Source organism: Tenrec ecaudatus, chromosome 6 (genome assembly GCF_050624435.1).
Source record: "Tenrec ecaudatus isolate mTenEca1 chromosome 6, mTenEca1.hap1, whole genome shotgun sequence".
Lineage (NCBI taxonomy): Eukaryota > Metazoa > Chordata > Mammalia > Afrosoricida > Tenrecidae > Tenrec > Tenrec ecaudatus.
The window spans coordinates 81,404,569-81,423,292 of NC_134535.1; the positions used below are offsets into that span (position 1 = coordinate 81,404,569).

General features: G+C 49.5%; 1 protein-coding gene across 1 annotated transcript; it reads left to right on the forward strand.

Moving 5' to 3' along the window:
* LOC142451021 (keratin, type II microfibrillar, component 7C) lies at positions 1-6,277 on the forward strand. The gene is made up of 9 exons (XM_075552962.1): positions 1-363; positions 1,875-2,083; positions 3,332-3,392; positions 3,497-3,592; positions 4,195-4,359; positions 4,607-4,732; positions 5,020-5,240; positions 5,814-5,845; positions 6,105-6,277. The coding sequence occupies exons 1-9, from the start codon at positions 1-3 to the stop codon at positions 6,275-6,277; spliced, it is 1,446 nt and encodes a 481-aa protein (XP_075409077.1).
* The last annotated feature ends 12,447 nt before the right edge of the window (positions 6,278-18,724 follow it).

The window sequence follows — 18,724 nt, forward strand, 5'->3', positions numbered from 1 at the left end:
ATGACCTGTGGATTCGGTGTCCCCGCCTTCAGCTGCGCCTCGGCCTGCGGGCCCCGGCCCGGCCGCTGCTGCATCACCGCCGCCCCCTACCGCGGAGTCTCCTGCTACCGCGGCCTCCCCGGGGGCTTCGGCAGCCGCAGCGTCTGCGGGGGCTTCCGCTCCGGCTCCTATGGACGCAGCTTCGGCTACCGCGCCGGCGGCGTGTCCGGGCCCATGCCGCCCTGCATCACCAGCGTGTCTGTCAACGAGAGCCTGCTGACGCCCCTCAACCTGGAGATCGACCCCAACGCGCAGTGCGTGAAGCACGAGGAGAAGGAGCAGATCAAGTGCCTCAACAGCAGGTTCGCCGCCTTCATCGACAAGGTGGGTGCCCGGCATCGCGCCCTGTCTTAGCCCCCGCCCATGGGTATAGTCAGGACTGGACCCTGACCGGCAAGGCAGAGGCTGGCACTTGCCCGTGGACATACCCAATGTAAAGGAGAAACAGTCACTGGCACAGCCAGGCACAGACAGAAAGACATAAAAGTAAAAATAGCATAGGGTGCTCCCAGCATGATGGGAAAAAAAACCCAGCAAAAACAAATAGAACTGGAAGTTTATCTATAGCCTTGAGTGCACAAGTTGGCTTGAACCAGGTAAGATTTACCTCCACCCAAGTGCCAGCAAGTAGGTGTTCACTGCATTTGAGGTAGGTAACTGCTTCACTGGGGACGAAGCACTGCCTGTGTCAAGGGCCGGGTGACTGATGTTTTTCTAGAGGACCACAGGATCTCATGGGGCTGGACAACCCGGAGCTGTTCCTAACCACTCGGTCACTGAGGCTCTGACTGTGGAGCAGAGGCCAGCATGGTTGGTCCAAGCCGCTGTACGAGGGGCTCGGGCCTAGAGCTGAGCAAGACACCGTGCTTATTCTAGGAGGGCCTAGCGGGCCAACCTTAAGGGCAACCATCGAGAGAGGTACCCATCAGGAAGGACAAAAATCTGAAACCAAAGTTTTCCGGAACTCTGAACAGCATAAGAGACTCGGGATAGTCTAAGAAAGGACCCAGCAGGGATAGGACAAAGATGCTCAATAGAGGGATCAGAATAGAGACAATGGGCCAGCCTGGCAGCAGGATAATGGATGTGAACTTTTCCTTGTGGCCCAGGAGCCTGTGATTAGCGCTCATACTCAGAACTGGTCCCCTGGTGGGGCAGGAGACAAGAGCAGGGGCCTTTGGGAGGCCTTGTACAGTCAGGTGAGCTCCCTGGAGCCCCGTTTCCTCATCTTTAAACTTTGGAGGTTGGCGCCCAGGGCATTCCTGCACTAACGTCCCAGGTGCCGGTTGCTCTAATAACATTGTTGTTGTAGGAGTTAAATCATTGGCCCATACTTTGCTTTTCAATTTTTACAATCGGCCTCTCTAGCGAGGTCGGCCGTTGATTGTCCTGGCGAGAAGGACGCCTGAGTTCAGGCAGTAGCTGCTCACCTGCAGGTGCTCTACCCCCTACCCCACCCCTGCCCCACACTGCCCAGCAGCAGGTGAGGTGAGCGCTTTCCCCACACTTGGCTGAGGGGCAGAGTGATTTTCCCAAGGACACATGCATCTGCACGTAAACACATGAACCTGCCACCACAATCTGGATGCAAACCACGGAGCTGCCTGTGCCTGGCGGTGGCACAGCCCAAATTGATTTGTCCTGGCTGGGAGTCCGCGCTTCGGGAGGAAAGCCACGGAGTAAAGTGATTTAGTGCCAGTGTGGGTTTTTTGTTGTTCTTTTTTTTAAGCAATGGCATGGAACTCTCTAGGGAATGTCCTGGGCAGAGAGTTGGCATTCCCTCTTGCCTTGGATGCCCTGAGAAGAAATTCTCAAGCTCTGCCTCTGGGTTGCAGGTGCGCTTCCTGGAGCAGCAGAACAAGCTGCTAGAGACCAAGTGGCAGTTCTACCAGAACCGCAGGTGCTGCGAGAGCAACCTGGAGCCCCTGTTCGAGGGCTACATCGAGACGCTGAGGCGGGAGGCCGAGTGCGTGGAGGCCGACAGCGGGCGGCTGGCCTCAGAGCTCAACCACGTGCAGGAGGTGCTGGAGGGCTACAAGAAGAAGTGAGTGCGGCAGTGGGGGTGTCTCAGAAAGGGCTCAGAGCATTCAGCTTCCCAAGCACAAGGGAGGTTGTGTCTTTGGCTGAGGGTAGGGAGAACCTGCAATCTTGGCTGTTTCTCAAGACACACGGGTCACGTGAGTGGGTGCCAGCCTTCTGCAGGATGGAAGTCCACCTCCTCACCTTATCAGCAATGAGAAGTGATGCTTTCTTTTCTCCATCGACCAGACCCTTCTCTTTAGACCTCCAAAGAATGACTCTTCGTTGGTCCCTTTGAAAGGAGCCCAGTAGGTGCAGTGGCTGAGTGTTGGGCTACTCACCAAAAGGTTGGAGGTGACAGCCCATCAGCCACTTTGTGAAAGAAAGATGGGCCAGTCAGCTCCCATAAATACTAATAGCTTGGGGAACTCTTTGGAGTTGCCAAAGGGTCACTGTGAGTTGGACTTGACTCTGGACCATATTGGGAGGTTTTGTTTTGTTTTTGTAGTTTAGTCCCTTTGAGACGTCCCATTGTCAATGTCCTGGGCATTCGTCTCTTGTTTACTCCTTCATTCAGCCAGCATCTGCTAAGCACCTCCCATGCGCCTCTTCAAATCAGGGCTGGGCACCAGGGACTTGGGACGATCCGTTGGCATATCCCTTATCCCTGTGAAGTTTGTAGTTGGCTAGGCAGGCAGACATGATGTCACCAGAAGCGCTTTTCATCACAAAGTGCCCTAGTATGGCGTGCAGAAGGTGCCACGGGTACACCAATGTGGGTGCCAGTCACAGCTCCCAGGCCCACCACTTGTCCCCTCTCCCCTTGTCTAAGTTGGCCTCCTTACAGAGCAGGAGGCAGTAGCAGGGCCGACTTCTCTTAGCTGAGCCTTAGAGGAGAAGGATGGGACAGGAGGCAGGGGAGGGGGTACCTGCTATGAAGTAGGTACAAGTCAGAGGGAAGAACTATGGAGATGTGGGGAGGAAACAGCCATCTCTGATTCTCTAATGACACACACATACCTTCAGCCTCTGAACCCCCACACTCTGCCTGTGCCCCCCATACACACACACACACACACACACACACACACACACACACACAAAGAGGAGCTGAACGGAGTGGGTAATAGCTCCATGGCTTCTCCCTGATTCAACTCATTGCCTTTGGTGGTGGGGAAGGAGGCAAGGGTGGGTCCAGTAATTGGCTGGTCTGTTTCCTGGCCAAGGTGAAGAACTGCTCAGACAAGGTCTTGTTCTCCCCCACTTTCCTCAGGTATGAAGAAGAGGTTACCCTCCGGGCCACAGCTGAGAACGAGTTTGTGGCTCTGAAGAAGGTGAGTTCTTAGAAGTCCAGCCCTGTTTGGATCCCTGAGTGCCCCATTCTCTGCCACGCCACACTGTGCCCATGTCCTCATGGGCCCTTGCTTCTCACATGCAGGAAGTGGACTGCGCCTACCTCCGCAAGTCTGACCTGGAGGCGAACGCCGAGGCCCTGACCCAGGAGATCGACTTCCTGCGCCAACTGTATGAGGAGGTGAGGGGACCCTCAGCCTCAGTGGCCACAGAGATGGCCCTGATGGGGCACAGACCTCTGCCCACACCCACATAAGCATCAAGGTGACTTGTGAATATGCTGAAGGTTGGAGGATGAGAGAGAGCAAGGAGGGCGAGGTAGAAGAGCAGAAAGCCAGAAAGGTCCAAATGAGTCAGGGGCAAGAGCATGACTAAGTCAGCTGAATCCTGCTCTGAGCCAATGGGTCATGCCAAGTAGCAGAGAAACTCAGGCGCCTTTGCTCTGGCTCCGGAGCTTCTCTACAGGCCTGCAGTCTTCCTCGGTGCAGCCCGTCTAGGAGTGTGGGTCCCTCAGGAGCCCCCTAAGGCAGTGACTTGGGGAAAGCAGCCTACGCAGTTCCTGAAGCAAGCCATTGGGCCTGGCTGGGCATCCCCTAAGAGGTTTTCTTACTTGCACCAAAAGTTACACCATTTCATCAGGGGGATCTTCTCTGGCAATGTTGAAAAGTCGGCTTCATATAATTACAGGGGGTAATGGTCACAGAGGCCAGCAGTGGCTATAGATTAGGGAAGGATCAGACACGATGATTGTCTATCCTTGGCCCTAACCTCCATCCCCCACAGGAGATCCGGGTCCTGAACTCCCACATCTCAGACACCTCCGTGGTGGTCAAGATGGACAACAGCCGGGACCTGAACATGGACTGCGTCATCGCTGAGATCAAGGCTCAGTATGACGACATTGCCAGCCGCAGCCGGGCCGAGGCCGAGTCCTGGTACCGCAGCAAGGTGAGCGGCCCGGGACACCTGCCGCCTAGGCATTGCCGTGGGAGGATGCATGGCATGGATCAGAGGGCCTTCCTTTGTCTGGGGACCCTGATGATGCCAGAGGGTCCTTCCCTAGGGAGGCAGAGGGCAGGGATGACAGCTCTCCTGGTGGCCCCTGAGTGGCTGTGCAGGCTGAGCACTGTCCAACCTGCCCCGTCTTTGCTGATGAGCTGATGCCTATCCCACCACCTCCCTTCCCCTCCCGCAGTGCGAGGAGATAAAGGCCACGGTGATCCGGCATGGGGAGACCCTGCGCCGCACCAAGGAGGAGATCAATGAGCTGAACCGCATGATCCAGAGGCTGACGGCAGAGGTGGAGAATGCCAAGTGCCAGGTACGGCTCAGCCTGGGCCCGGGACCAGAGAGCCTGGGGCTCTGCCCTGGGCCACACAGCCAGTGTGCCCACCAGCTGGACCTCTTCTTCATTCTCCAGCCCGAGGATGAGATGGGAGCCCCTGGTTGTGGTCATCCAGGGAGACCCAGGGGCCAAAGGAGGGCAGGTCCTGTCCCTGGAGGGGTTGTCCCCCATTTCTTGGAGGGAGAAACTGAGTGAATCCAGGACAAGGTCAGACAAAGGGACCCAAGGACTGCAACTGAACTTGTTCTCTCCTGGGCTCCCAGAATTCTAAGCTGGAGGCCGCAGTGACCCAGTCTGAGCAGCAGGGTGAGGCGGCCCTCAATGATGCCCGCTGCAAGCTGGCTGGGCTGGAGGAGGCCCTGCAGAAAGCCAAGCAGGACATGGCCTGCCTGCTGAAGGAGTACCAGGAGGTGATGAACTCCAAGCTGGGCCTGGACATCGAGATCGCCACCTACCGGCGCCTGCTGGAGGGCGAGGAGCACAGGTGGGGCCCAACCCAGCTGCCCTAAGCGACCCACCCACCACTGCCCACTCTTGGTCCCAAGAAGTAGCCCCAAGCCGCTTAGCTGTGTGGGCCGACATCACAGTGGACTGTTCTTGGACAGATGCCCCATTATAGAGACCACGAACAAAGCCAGCGTCCCTGCGATGCTGAGTCCCAGAGACCCCGGGTTAGAATAGACCCGGCCCTGCCTCTCTGCTCAGAGGGGCCTCAGGCTTCCATGCCCTGCTTTCTAGGAAACTCGCCCCTCCCCCAGGTAGACTCCTTACCTGTATTCCAGGCCTGGTTTCTCACAAGATGGACCCAAAGACCATTCCCCTCCCTGCAGTTGAGCCCACCCAGGTCTGCCAGGTGTGGGGTCCAGGCTGCCCACTGCTCAAAGGCAGGGGCTTGGGGACAGGAGGGCGGCAGTCCAGCCTGTAAGGACGCTCCCTGGCAGAGCATCCCTGTGCTCCACAAAGAGCCCCGTGAGATCCTCTCAGAGCTGGGGATCTGGGGATCCGGGATCCACTCTGACCCGCGTCTCACCCCTCCCCCTCCCCCTCCCCCCCTCAGGCTGTGTGAAGGCGTCGGAGCTGTGAATGTCTGTGAGTATCTCAGGGGGAGCCCCTGGGGCCCTGGGGGGAGGTCTCAGCAGGACCCCCAAGATAGCAGGGAGGGGGTGGCCATGCAGCAGGAGGGACCGAGGGGCGCCTGGGGGAGGGGAGCGACCACCCTAAAGTGACTGAGGAAGAGCCTCAGGTGTCAGGGGTGGTCCCCGCCGTGCCCCCAGGACTGGACGGAAGGCCTGAGTCCTTCCCTGGACGACCAGCCAGGCGTGTGACCGCGCTCGCTCCTGTCCCCCAGGTGTGAGCAGCTCGCGGGGCGGCGTTGTGTGCGGCGACCTGTGCGTGTCGGGCTCCCGGCCGGTGACGGGCAGCGCCTGCAGCGCCCCCTGCAGCGGGAACCTGGCGGTGAGCACGGGCCTGTGCGCCCCCTGCGGGACGGGCAGCTGCACCTTCGGATCGGGGAGGTGTTAGGCGCTGCCAGACAGAGCAAGTGGCCCTTCCGCTGTTGACCCACACCAGCCAAGAGCAGCTTTGCCCCTCGTGTTCTGAGAACACGCCACCTGCTCCTTCCCCCTGCTGCTGCCACTCCCTGGAAAGGGGCCTGTGGCCTGGGAATGGACTGTCCCATCCCCCCTCTGGGCCTGGACCATCCTAGGGGAGAAGGGCTTTCTCCCATGGAAGGACCACTGCCTAACTGTCTCCTGCGCCTCTTTGGCCTCTTGCCTCCCGTTTTTCCAATAAAATGGGGAGCCTGAATTCTATGTCACAGTGTCTTGACTTCTTGTACTGTATCTCCGTGGATGGGCACCCTGACCCTGTGTGATACTCTGAGAACTAGGGTCATTCTGGTGTGTGCTCCACTGGGACAGCTGCAGGGCCAGTCTCCCAGTGGCATTCCCTTCCCCCACCACTCCCCAAACCTGCTGACCTAGGCACGTGTGCCTGTGGATGTATTTAGTGTGTTGTACTTCCAGCTGGTTCTGGGGGATCCAGGGAGAGGCGGGAGAATTCATGGGATACTGAGCATCAGTGTGTGTGTCGCTGCACCCCTTCCTACTCCCCTATGCACACGCCACCCTCTCCTTGGCCCACCTTCAACGTGCCCCAAAGCCCCCCCCCCCTACCAACTGCTCACAGTACCCACTGCCACCCGGAGTCCAACTCCACCCCACGTACCCCATTCCCACAGTCTTCCCACGCTGCCAGTAACAAGGAGGGATGAGACCCAACAGACAGCTCTTCATTCCCTGCGACTGGCCTCTCCTGCCATTGGGAAGAGGATGTCTCTTCTTCACTTCCCCCACACACTGTTCTCAGTTCCCAATAGTACCAAGCTCTAATCCCAACCCAAAGATGTCTCTTCTGCGCCTCCCCATGGCTCAGTCTCTGGTTCTCTGCTCAGAGAGAGACTGGGGAGTTCTAGAGAGGCAGACTTTATGAACCCCCTAACCACAGGCTAGCAAAAAGGAGGGTGGGTCAGGAACAGTCTCCCTGAGGTCCCAGCCTCCTCCTGGTGCAGTCCATTTCATGTCCTTCTTCCTGCCCTTCCTTACGCCTCCCCTTCATCCGGCCCTAGCCCCATTGTGGCCACCCTCGCCTGGCCCTGACCGGTGCTGCCATTCTAGCTAAGCCCCCTTGGAAGCACTCCACTCCCTCCAAGACCCACTCGACTTCATATCCAAGTCCCCTCTGCCCCTCCCCGCCTGCCCTCCCCCAGTACTGCTGAGTCTCGGGGCTAGGCCCTCCTTGTCAGCTCCCCCCAGGGACACCTGCTCCCAGGTTCATGCCCTTCCCCCAGACACCTCACTCCCAAGCAATGAAGTACCTCCGCACCCTTCCAGCACGTGTGTGTGCTCGCTCTTTGGCCAGTCACATTATTCTCTTGACCTTCGGTCATCTCCTCAGATAAAATGCCCCCACTGGGCTTCAGAATGCTGCCAACGCTCCTCTCGCCCTATTCACCCTCCTCGGTGTCAGATCCACACGCCCCAGGACCTGCCAGACACCTCCACTGAGGGTCCCGAGAGACCCTTCAAACTCACCAACCCCCCAGGCTTCACTCATTAGGCCCCACCCTCTCAAGCCAATTCTCCCACTGGGCTCCTCTATCAAGATCCTCAGTAAAATTGGCCGAGCCAGCATCATCGCACCAGTGCGAAATAGCTCAGTCCGATGGAGGATTCCAGAGATAGGAGGAATTGTGCGATGCCCCTCTCTTGCTCTGTGCATAAAGAGCTCCAGTAGTGCAGTGGTTAAGTGTTCAAATGTTGACCAAGAGATTGGCTGTTTGCTGTCAGGGTGCAGCCATATAGCAACGATGAAACATACACATTTCCTTTAGCTCTTTAATGCTTCCTTCCCGCCGCCCCCCACCCCACTATCATGACCCCAATTCTACCTTACAGAGAATGTACACTGGCACAGATAAGAACTGGAAACACAGGGAATCCAGGACAGATAAAGCCCTCAGGATCAATAAAGAGAGTGGTGATACCAGGAGGGGAAGGGGAAGGTGAGGTAGAAAGGGGGAATTGATCACAAGGATCTACATATAACCCCCTCCCTGAGGGACAGACAATAGAAAAGCGGGTGAAGGGAGACATCGGACAGTGCAAGACATGAAGAAATAAAATAACTTTTAAATTATCAAGGGTTCATGAGGAAGGAGAGGCGGGGAGGGAGTGGGAAAAAAATGAAGATCTGACACCAAGGGCTCAAGTAGAGATTGTTTTGAGGATGATGATGGCAACAAATGTACAAATGTGCTTGACACAATGGATGGATGGATGGATGGATGGATGGATGGATGGATGGATGGATGGATGGATGGATTGAGATAAGAGTTTATGAGCCCCCAATAAAAATGATCTTTAAAAGAAGGAAAAAGGAAAGACGGGCTGCTTGAACCCGCCTACAGCCCCACAAGAGAACAGGACCGGCCTCAGGCACCGTTAGGGACAGTGGCACTCTGTCTTGTAAGATGGAATCCAGGTGACAGCACACGACAAGCACCTCTCTGAGCCGCCTTGTTCTTCCCTCCCTGCTGCTCCCAACCACCCCCATCTTGACTGGGATCCTGTTCTTCTTCCCCAGCCATCCTCTCTCCTTGGAGCAGTCAGAGCACCTGACCTTTCCGTGGATCCCCGCAGTTCATGGGATAAAGTCCCTATCTTTAAGCATAACTTCACGATCCTCTGTACTGCTCTCTGACGGGTGCTTCATTGCATCCTCCCACTACTCCTTATCCCCCACAGACTCTACCTTCCTAAATACGATGACTAGTCAATGAAGAATTGGGCCGGAGGCTTCTCAAAGGGCCTCTTCCTTTCGGACCCTCTTGGGAATTGACTCTGGGCTCTGCTCTGGAACCGTAACGCTCCTTTCCCAGGGGCTTGGCATACTGTAAGGACTGCCAGATTTGGGAGGCCATCAAGATGCCACCTGGGAGAGCCTAGGGAGAATTCATGCTTCTGGGGCATGGGGTGGGGGCTTGTCTTCCAGCCTATTCACTCAAGGGATCAGGCAGGACTGAAGGTACACACTGTTGGCATGTTGGAGCCTGACCCCAAGCCCAAACTCCCCCATCATCACTGCCACCTCTCTAACCTCCAAGAATTCAGACCTTGGTACCGGGAGAACATGAGAAGACCTACTGAAAGAAGTAGGGTCTCATTCAACCAATCAACAAATAATTATTCAGCACCTACTCTGAACCAGTGACTGCTGTAAGAACTTGGACTCATAGAGTTGAAGAAAAACAGTCAGAGACGTCTGTCTCAAAAACCAAGTCTTAGGATAGTGTGTGAGTCTGGGTGCTTTAGAGAAACAAATCCACAGAAACTCATGTACAAGAGAGAGTTTTATATAAAGGTTAAGTGCACATCAAGAAAACATCCCAACCCAGTGCTGCCCAAGCCCACAAGTCCAACATTACCCCATTAACCCATATATCCAACAATAATCCACAAAGTCCTCCTCCATCTCACAGAACAGATGCAATGATGCTGACTGCAGGAGGAAAGCTGAGTCAGTGAATGTGTAAGCACCTCAGCACTGGCAGCGGTCTCCACACAGCTGCTCCAGCACCCAGGGCTGCATTAGGGTAGGTCCATGTGGCTTCTCCTCAGGGATATGTTGCAGGAAGTAAGTCTTGCCAGCTGGAGCAGGGAACTGCCTAAGGCAGCGGCACCCTGGCCCAACCATCAGAAAGCAAGAGGCCCGAGAACTCAAAAGGCGAGGCTCACAGAACCATTTATCCCTCCGTCCTTCAATTAATCCCACATGTGTTTAACGGCCAGGTTGGCACAATAAACTAAGTAACTCAGATAGATAAGCTAAATAAAGTAAAAATGTCAATACTATTAAAAAGTTTATGGATGCAATGCAATTCTGACACAAATCCCAGCACAATTCTTCAAAGAAATGGAGAAACTAACCACCAACTTTATGTAGAAAGGAAAGAACCCCGGTATAAATAAAACACAGTTAAAAAGCAAAAGCACAGCAGGAAGACTATCACGCCAGGTTTTAAAGCCCTATTATATAACCATGTATAGATAATGTAAAACAGCTTTGTACTAGTAGAACAATAGACTTCTAATAGATTAGAAATGAAAACCAAGAAATACAACCAAGTACCTCCAGACATCCAATTTTTGATAAAAGACTAAAACATATTAACTGGGGAAGAGATAACTTTTTCAATAAATGGAGCTGGAAAAATTGGATCTTCACCTGCAAAAGAATGAAACAGGACCCATATACAAAAAGATGGATCCAATACTTAAATATGAACCCCAAACCACAAAGACTATCAATGAAAAAATAGAGACAAACTTCAGGTCCTTAATACAAGACATAAATTCACTACTGAACACAATAAAACATACCCACACTATAGAAGGTAAGATAAAGGACTGGTGTTGCGCGCCAGGTCCCACCAGCAAGAAAAGACGCGCCACAACAGGATTCTTCCACAGGTGTTTTATTTTTCATAATGCGGTAAAAGACCTTGAAACCCCAAACTACTGCTGCTTATATATGCTCTATGGGGACGTGCTGTGCCTTGATTGGTGCATTTGCCAAAACTTCATGCATAGATTGGTGAGTTTGCCAGAACCTTCGTTTGCATACTCCAGGGTGGAGTTATGACTACGTCATCTCAGCATCGCGCATGCGCTAAGTGGTTGTTTACCACTTAGTTGGACCACCGCCCTGACTGCCCGGCACCATCTAGTAATGGCGGCGAGAGCTGCAGCTACCCACATCACGAGAGCTGTGGCTTCCCACATCTCGCGAGAGCTACGGCTTCCCACATCTCCTCCTTTCTTTTTTATTTTAAGCCTAATCCATCGATCAATTCCAAAGCCTCCAGCAGCTCCAAAAGATCAAGATGGATATAAAGTCCATTGATCTATCCCGGAGCCTCCAGCAGCCCCAGGAGATCAAGATGGATATAAAAACCCAAATCTGGTCACCCTGATGTGTGCAATGAGCAAAACTCCACATGGTGCAAGGGCTGACCAAGATCCAATTTCTGTCACTCTTCCCAGTGCAATGGGACAATTCCCTTGGGGTGCAAGAGCTGACAACTTATGGGGGTTAATTTTCTCTTAACAAAGAAAGCCAAAGATCATGGGAACCACCGCGCTCAATCGCTAAGAGTGCCTGCGTGATGATGACTTTGTCACGTTTTTTGCTGGGCTTTAAGCTTGCAGAGCAACCATAGCAACAACACTCCTCCACAGCACATTATTGCAGCAAATGTAAACACCCCCACCCACTCTTTAAAGTAGGAAAAGGCAGTAGAAAGCCAAGAAGTAAAATTTCCAACAGTTATGGGTTTCATTCTTGTGCCACTAAGAGTCGTAATTTGCATCTGGAGTTGTTCTTGAAGTTCTTCCAGCTCAGCTGTCCATTGTCCTGTAAGATACTGGGATATATTCTTGCTGCTAAAAGAAGACTTATTTAAGAATTTTAAAGGTGTTACGCACAAATTAGGTGTTGAAGAAACACAATTTAATTGCACCATGCTCGTAAGAGTATCCACTTGTTGTTGTAATAAATTAACTTTCTGGTTCACTAACAGTAAACCAGACATTAATCGAGCATCCAATTTATGGACTGTAGATAAAGCTTTTGATGTAGATTGTGTAATATTGTTAATGACATTTGCTGTCATTACTTGATTAGACATAGCCAATCCTGCTGTAACCGCTGCTGCAGCTGAGATAGTAATAGCTGTAATAATTGCTGCAGTAATGCCAAAATCTTTTTTATATCTATAAAGTGTAGCAATAGGAAAAGTATTGGGATCTGCTTTAACCGGTACAGGTATCATAGTGGGAATTTTTACTATTAAGGCAAATGGCTCAGAGCCATTTCAACATTTAGCAAGCCAACACTGACTGCTAAAGCTATTACATGAAGCTTCCCAAAATGTATCATTTGCATGACTAAAGTTGAATGTTAACAGAAAGAAAAATGGGGGCTGGACACAAACAGGTGATGGCTGAAATTGCACTCTTGATATATTAACTATAGTATTTACTTTCAGCCTCTTTGTAGTGGTATTGTATACACCGGTGACATTGTATAAAGTATCATTAATTCCAAACATTTTTGCAAAAGGAGTCACTATTGTAGATGCTCCACGTTGATTATATAATATCCATTCATACCACGGCCAAGTATTATTAGGACCAGTGATATTAATACTGCTATTCCATTTTGCTTTACCTAAAGCTGGAGTCATATTAAAACCTGGTATAATAGGTTTGTTCCGATAATTTGGAGACTGACATTGAGTAAAAGAAGGCGGAAAACCTTTTTTTAGGTAAGCAACTAGGTAATATGGCACGTCTGGTCACATTAGGTGGCACTACTGATTCATTGATGGGCCCAGAGGGCCTAGATCCCTCACGAATCATTATGAGTGTTGTTATATTTACACCTTTTCCTTTCTTAGAGGTGCCACTTCCACCTGTAGCACCTTGTGCAACTTTCATAAGGGTGGATATAATATTATTAACTGCAGAGTCTCCAGAAGGATCCACCCAATTGACTAAAGACCCATTTCTTACATGTATACAAGGTGCACTAGTATTAATGATAGTAAAACACAAAATATATGCCAATGTAAAATTGCTTGCATTATATACTTTAGGAGGCTCCCCTCTAGGTGTAATACATGGTATTCCCAAATCACATTGCGTTGATAAGAATAAGGGTAATATTGACGCATTCGAGTGTATGGGAATAGGTACAGGCCAAGTTTTAGCTATAGCCCATAAAGAAACTCCTTTAACTATTGGGGTCCATATTACCATCAGTATCAGCAACATTATTAGGTTGATCATCGTCTTCTTCATTCTTCCTGCTCGCACGATCTTCATCCTCCTTAATTAGTCTCACCAGTCTCTCTGGCACCTAGATGGGGTTTTCTTCTTTCTGTGGAAAAACACAAATTGCTCCCCTGGACCTGATTAATATGGGGTCCGGGCCATACCATTTATTATCCAATACATTTTTTCATTGGGCCATTTCCTTTGGTGGCTTTGGCCATTGTCCATGTCTGTCCGCAGCTGATTGGCCTTTCTCATCCAGATTTTAAAAATTTAGAGTAAAAAGAGTTAAAGATAAGGCCATTCTAGGGGTAGTGACCGTGACGGCCTCTATTCCCCCTTTTTGTTTTAATAAATATTGTTTTAAAGTACGATGACATCGTTTTACAATTTTTTGCCCTTGGGGATTATACGGCAAGCCCGTGAGGTGTTTTACTTGCATTTGCAAGCAAAACTGTTGAAACTTGGTGGAAGTATATGCAGGCCCATTATCCGTTTTTAATATGGTGGGCTTGCCCCATGCACTTTAAGCCTCTAAGCAATGTTGAATTACTTGGCTGGATTTTTTTCCCCGTTAGGGGTGTTGCATGTACAATGCCAGAACTGGTGTCCACTGACACATGCACGTACTGCAACTTTTTAAAAGCAGATATGTGGGTAACGTCCATTTGCCAGATGTCAAGAGGATGGACGCCTTGAGGATTTACTTTAACTGAAGGTTTAGAAATAAATTTTGCATGCTTGGCGTACTGCAATACAATAGTACGAGCCTTTGTGCGAGTAATTGAAAACTTAATGCGTAGAGTGGCAGCAGGCACATGATACAGCTTATGAAAATCTTTAGCAAGTTCAAAATTGGATTTAGTTAACACAGGAAAAGCTTTTGTAGCTTGATTAGCCAAATCATTACTTTTCACCATAGGTCCCGGAAGCAAGCTATGAGCACGTATATGCTGAATATAAAATGGGTGTTTTCGTTGCAAAATACATTTTTTAATTTGAGATAATATGTTTGCTACCTTGCTAGATTGCTTAATGTAGCCAGCAATTTCCAGCTTAGATACTGCGTTGACTATGTAATGGGAGTCAGATATGATGTTAATTGGTTTTGTGAATTGTTTAAACACTTTTAAGACTACTAAACATTTTACTAATTGAGGTGCATTAGCTAAAAATTGCAATGTAGTCACTTGATTATTTATCACATAACATCCTTTACCTGTTTTAGAGCTATTTGTATAAATGTCTAAAGCTTTCTTAATGGGGTGGTTAACAGTGACACGGGGAAAAATTACTGGATGTGCAGTCACAAACTGCAACAAAGAATGTTTAGGATAATGGTTGTCTATTAGTTTATTAAAACTGTATTTAAAAATTGCCCACTCATCTGTAGTGGCACACAGTGTAGCAACTTGCTCATTAGTATATGGGACAATGACACTGCTTAAAAACTAGCTGCTCAATGAGAGGCATGGCTATGTCTTGATCTCCAAAAATTTTTTCTGCTGCCTCCAACATTCGTGCCACAAAATCTGAAAAAGGTTCAGTAGGTCCCTGTATAATTTTTGTTAAGTTGCCTTTAACCTCTCCTTTATTAGGTAAAGTTCTCCATGCCTTGCTTGCAGCAGAATTTATTTGCTGATATACTTGCAATGGATATGCTGTCTGATTATTAACCCATCTTTCTTGGCCTGTAAGCATTTCAAAATTCCATGCTGGCTGTCCTGCTGCAGCATTTTCTCTAGCCTGAGCTGTTAATAAATCCTGCATAAAGATTTCCATTTCAGGTACTGTCCTGTAGTTAATACTGCTTTTGTTACAAATGTCCAATTGGCAGGAGTCATAGCTTGACTCGTAAGCCTTTCATTTAAAGATTGAATATAATTTATACTTACTTTATAAGCTCTCACAGCTTTAGCTAAGTCCTTTACTTGCTTGTGTTCTACGGGTGTATGATAACGAGCATTATTCTGATCTTTAAATATTGGATACATTTGTTGAATTTTTCTACGGATATTGGGTGGGCAAAAGGAATAGCCACACCCTTTTTGCTTTTCTTCCTTATAAGGAGGTGGTGCTGATGGGCTTACAGCTGACTTCCGCTGAGCACTGTACCAACCTCTTTCGGCCGCTTTTAGTGCGTCATACCGACCTTCCTCATAGCGAGCAGCTATCTCCTCTAACTGCTTCTCCTCCTCCTCTGATATTTCCAAGAGTTCTAGTTTTCGCCACGGATTTAAAGATTTCGAATGGCGGGCACGGTCTAGTTTTCGCCACGGATATAAAGGCTCCGAATGGCGGGTATGGTTCTTCTGTTGATCAACTTCCTCCCCTAATTTTACCTGCGCAGTTTCTTCTGTTTGGGCATGCCTTTCCCGAGTCTCCTTGGACTCGCCCCAAGCCTTTTTGGACTTGCCCCGAGCCTCTTTGGACTCGCCCCGAGCCTCTTTGGACTCGCCCCGAGCCTTTTTGGACTTGCCCCGTTCTGTTTCGGACATGCTTTTCTGAACGTCCTCCAAAGCCTGCTGTCCCTGCTGTAATGACTGTCTACACTCTTTATCCTCAATACCTGCTTTTATTAACTTCCAGGTGGGTCTAGTTCCTGGTTTCAATTTCCCTTTTTTTGCAGCTCGGTCTACATCCCAGCCCAGTTTGTTTCAACTCGCCAAAGTTAGAGAACCTGTAGATACAAACCACGGTGCTATCTCATCCACATTTGTTACAAACTTATGCAGCGTCGGCTCTGAAATTTTTAATCCTCTCTTCCTTAATAAAGCATCAAGCGCTGTAACCATGGTGTTTATTGCTACGTTCCCCATATTCCCTACTTATGTAGACAAGAATTTAACACACAGGTTCACACGGTTTTATTTGCAAGATAAGAAGCAGCAGGCTGTCCGCCGTTGAAACCGAAAGTGAAAGTATTAGAATGCATACAACAGTTTGCAGCTTTAACAATCGTTCAGGCTCATATCTCTCAGAACTTACCTCTATAATTCCGTGTGGTTCTGAATCCTCCCTGGTGGGGGTCTCCGCTCGTGCCTTAGATGATCGTAAATTCCTGGGTTTCGGCACCAATTGTCGCGCGCCAGGTCTCGCCAGCAAGAAAAGACGCGCCACAACAGGATTCTTCCACAGGTGTTTTATTTTTCATAATGCGGTAAAAGACCTTGAAACCCCAAACTACTGCTGCTTATATATGCTCTATGGGGATGTGCTGTGCCTTGATTGGTGCATTTGCCAAAACCTCATGCATAGATTGGTGAGTTCGCCAGAACCTTCGTTTGCATACTCCAGGGTGGAGTTATGACTACGTCATCTCAGCATCGAGCATGCGCTAAGTGGTTGTTACCACTTAGTTGGACCACCGCCCTGACTGCCCGGCACCATCTAGTAATGGCGGCGAGAGCTGCGGCTACCCACATCACGAGAGCTGTGGCTTCCCACATCTCGCGAGAGCTACGGCTTCCCACAGACTGGGATATTCTAAAAATATGTTTGTGCACATCAAAAGATTTCATCAAAAGAGTTAAAAAGAAAACCTGCAGACTTGGGGGGGGGGATATTTAGCAATGATTTATCAGATAAAGGGATAATTTCAAAAAAATTAAAAACTACACCTTAATTAGAAAAACAAAAATAATTCAATAAAAAATGTGTGCCCAAGACATGAATAGACGGTTTACGAAAGAGGACATCCAGGCCACCAACAAGCATAGGAAGACACACTCATATTTTTTATCTGTAAGAGAAATATAAATTCAAACAACAGTGAGACATCACCTCACACTGACACTCTAGCAAAAGTCTTTAAAAAGAAAAGAATAAATGTTGGACAGATGGTGGATGACAGGAAGGCTCAGACCTTGCTGGAGAGCCTGGAGAATTGGGCAGCTACTATGGAAACCGACATGTCACTTCTTTAAACAAATACACAATTATCGTGTGATCCTGCAATCCCTCTACTGGGTATGGACTCTAAAGAATATAGAACACAACACGAACAGACATGTGCATGTCTGTGTGTGTTGCAGTGATTTCCATAAAAGCAAAAAGGTGTAAACAACCAAACAGTCTGATTACACAAGAGCGGATAAACAAACTCTGGTATATTCATACAATGGCATAGTATGCATCAATACTAAAAATCAAGTCTCTCTTCAACACCAAAAGTCATGGGCAAAACTAGAAAACACTGTGCTTAGGAAACTTCCTCCATCTTACAAAAACAAATCTTTAATGATGCCATTATTATAAGGAAAAAAAATGAAGAAAAGGAAAAGTGGTTTTCATGCCAAAGAATAAGACTTGGAAGACTTGGAGGTCAGGGACCAGGGATGGGGCGGGAGCCAGTGGCAGGCAGAGAGAAGGGAGGGACGGGATGTTATGGATGAAGGGAGGGAAGGTAGGAACGGGGAAAAGAACCACATTCATGGGTGACTGAACGGGATACAGTTATACAGATTTGATTCAATCTGGTGGCCTGTGTTTTTCTTTAAACCTCAAGATAGATACAGTCAAAATGTCATTGTGAAGCAGGAATGTAGGCTCACGGCCCAAACCCCTGCAGGTGCTTATCCCTCGACCTTGGTCTCAGTGGCTATCAGAGGAAGAGAAGTGAAACTGAAGTGGACTTGGAGTCTGCAGTGGCATCAAGTTCATTTCCCAAAACCAGAAAGCTGAGCCTTAGTGAGGCGCTAACCGGGAAGGAGAGATGTGTGCCAGAGGAGAGGAAATGCCTATGACAAGGTGGGGTTTGGGAAGAGTCGTAGACAGACAATAATAAGGCTGAAGGGAAGTTGAAGGCCTGCTTTTCAGCACCTCCAAGAGCTTAAAACGAACTCTTTGTTTCTTTGTTTGTCTCCGCTACCCCCTCCTACCCTAACCCCAACCCTTACCCCATACGTGATTTCTTCATCCAAGGCCACTTCTCATATGTGTTCCTGTCGAGGAAGTTTCCCCAGCATCTCACAGAGACACATGCCTGCTAATAAGACCTGCTGTCCTTCACAGAGCTCCATCAGCCTCTTCCTTTTACAGACCATTCCCAAAGAAGGACTCTGTCCCCAGAAGTTCCCTGCTGGCTTTGAGGGAAATGAGCTATGTCTATGTCGAGCCAGATGTAAGACCAGGAGAGGTTGTGGCAATGTTCCTGGTACTCCGCATGCGCCCTCGCTCATTCCCTGAGCTAGTGGAATCACCCCAAACATGGAGGAACTAGCCGAGGTTCTGAAAGGTGACCACGCACTCGGGGTCAAAGCCAGAACAATAACCAGATTTCTAAGCTCTAGTCTACCCCACCCTCCTGCCACCTGGTAGCCAAAGGCTAGAAATGTTGTGTCACTGAGATATGACATTAATAATAGATACCCATATTTAGTATCCATTATTTGTCATACTCTACTTTATAACCTTTCATTTGTTTTGCCTCATCTAACCTTTCTGTGGAAGTTCAGGGGAGCCCCAGTGGCATAGTGGTTGTTCATTGGGCTGCAATTCTCAAGGTGAGAAGTTCAAAACCACCAGTCACTCCTCAGGAGAAAGACTGGGCTTTCTACTCCCCTATAAAGGTTAC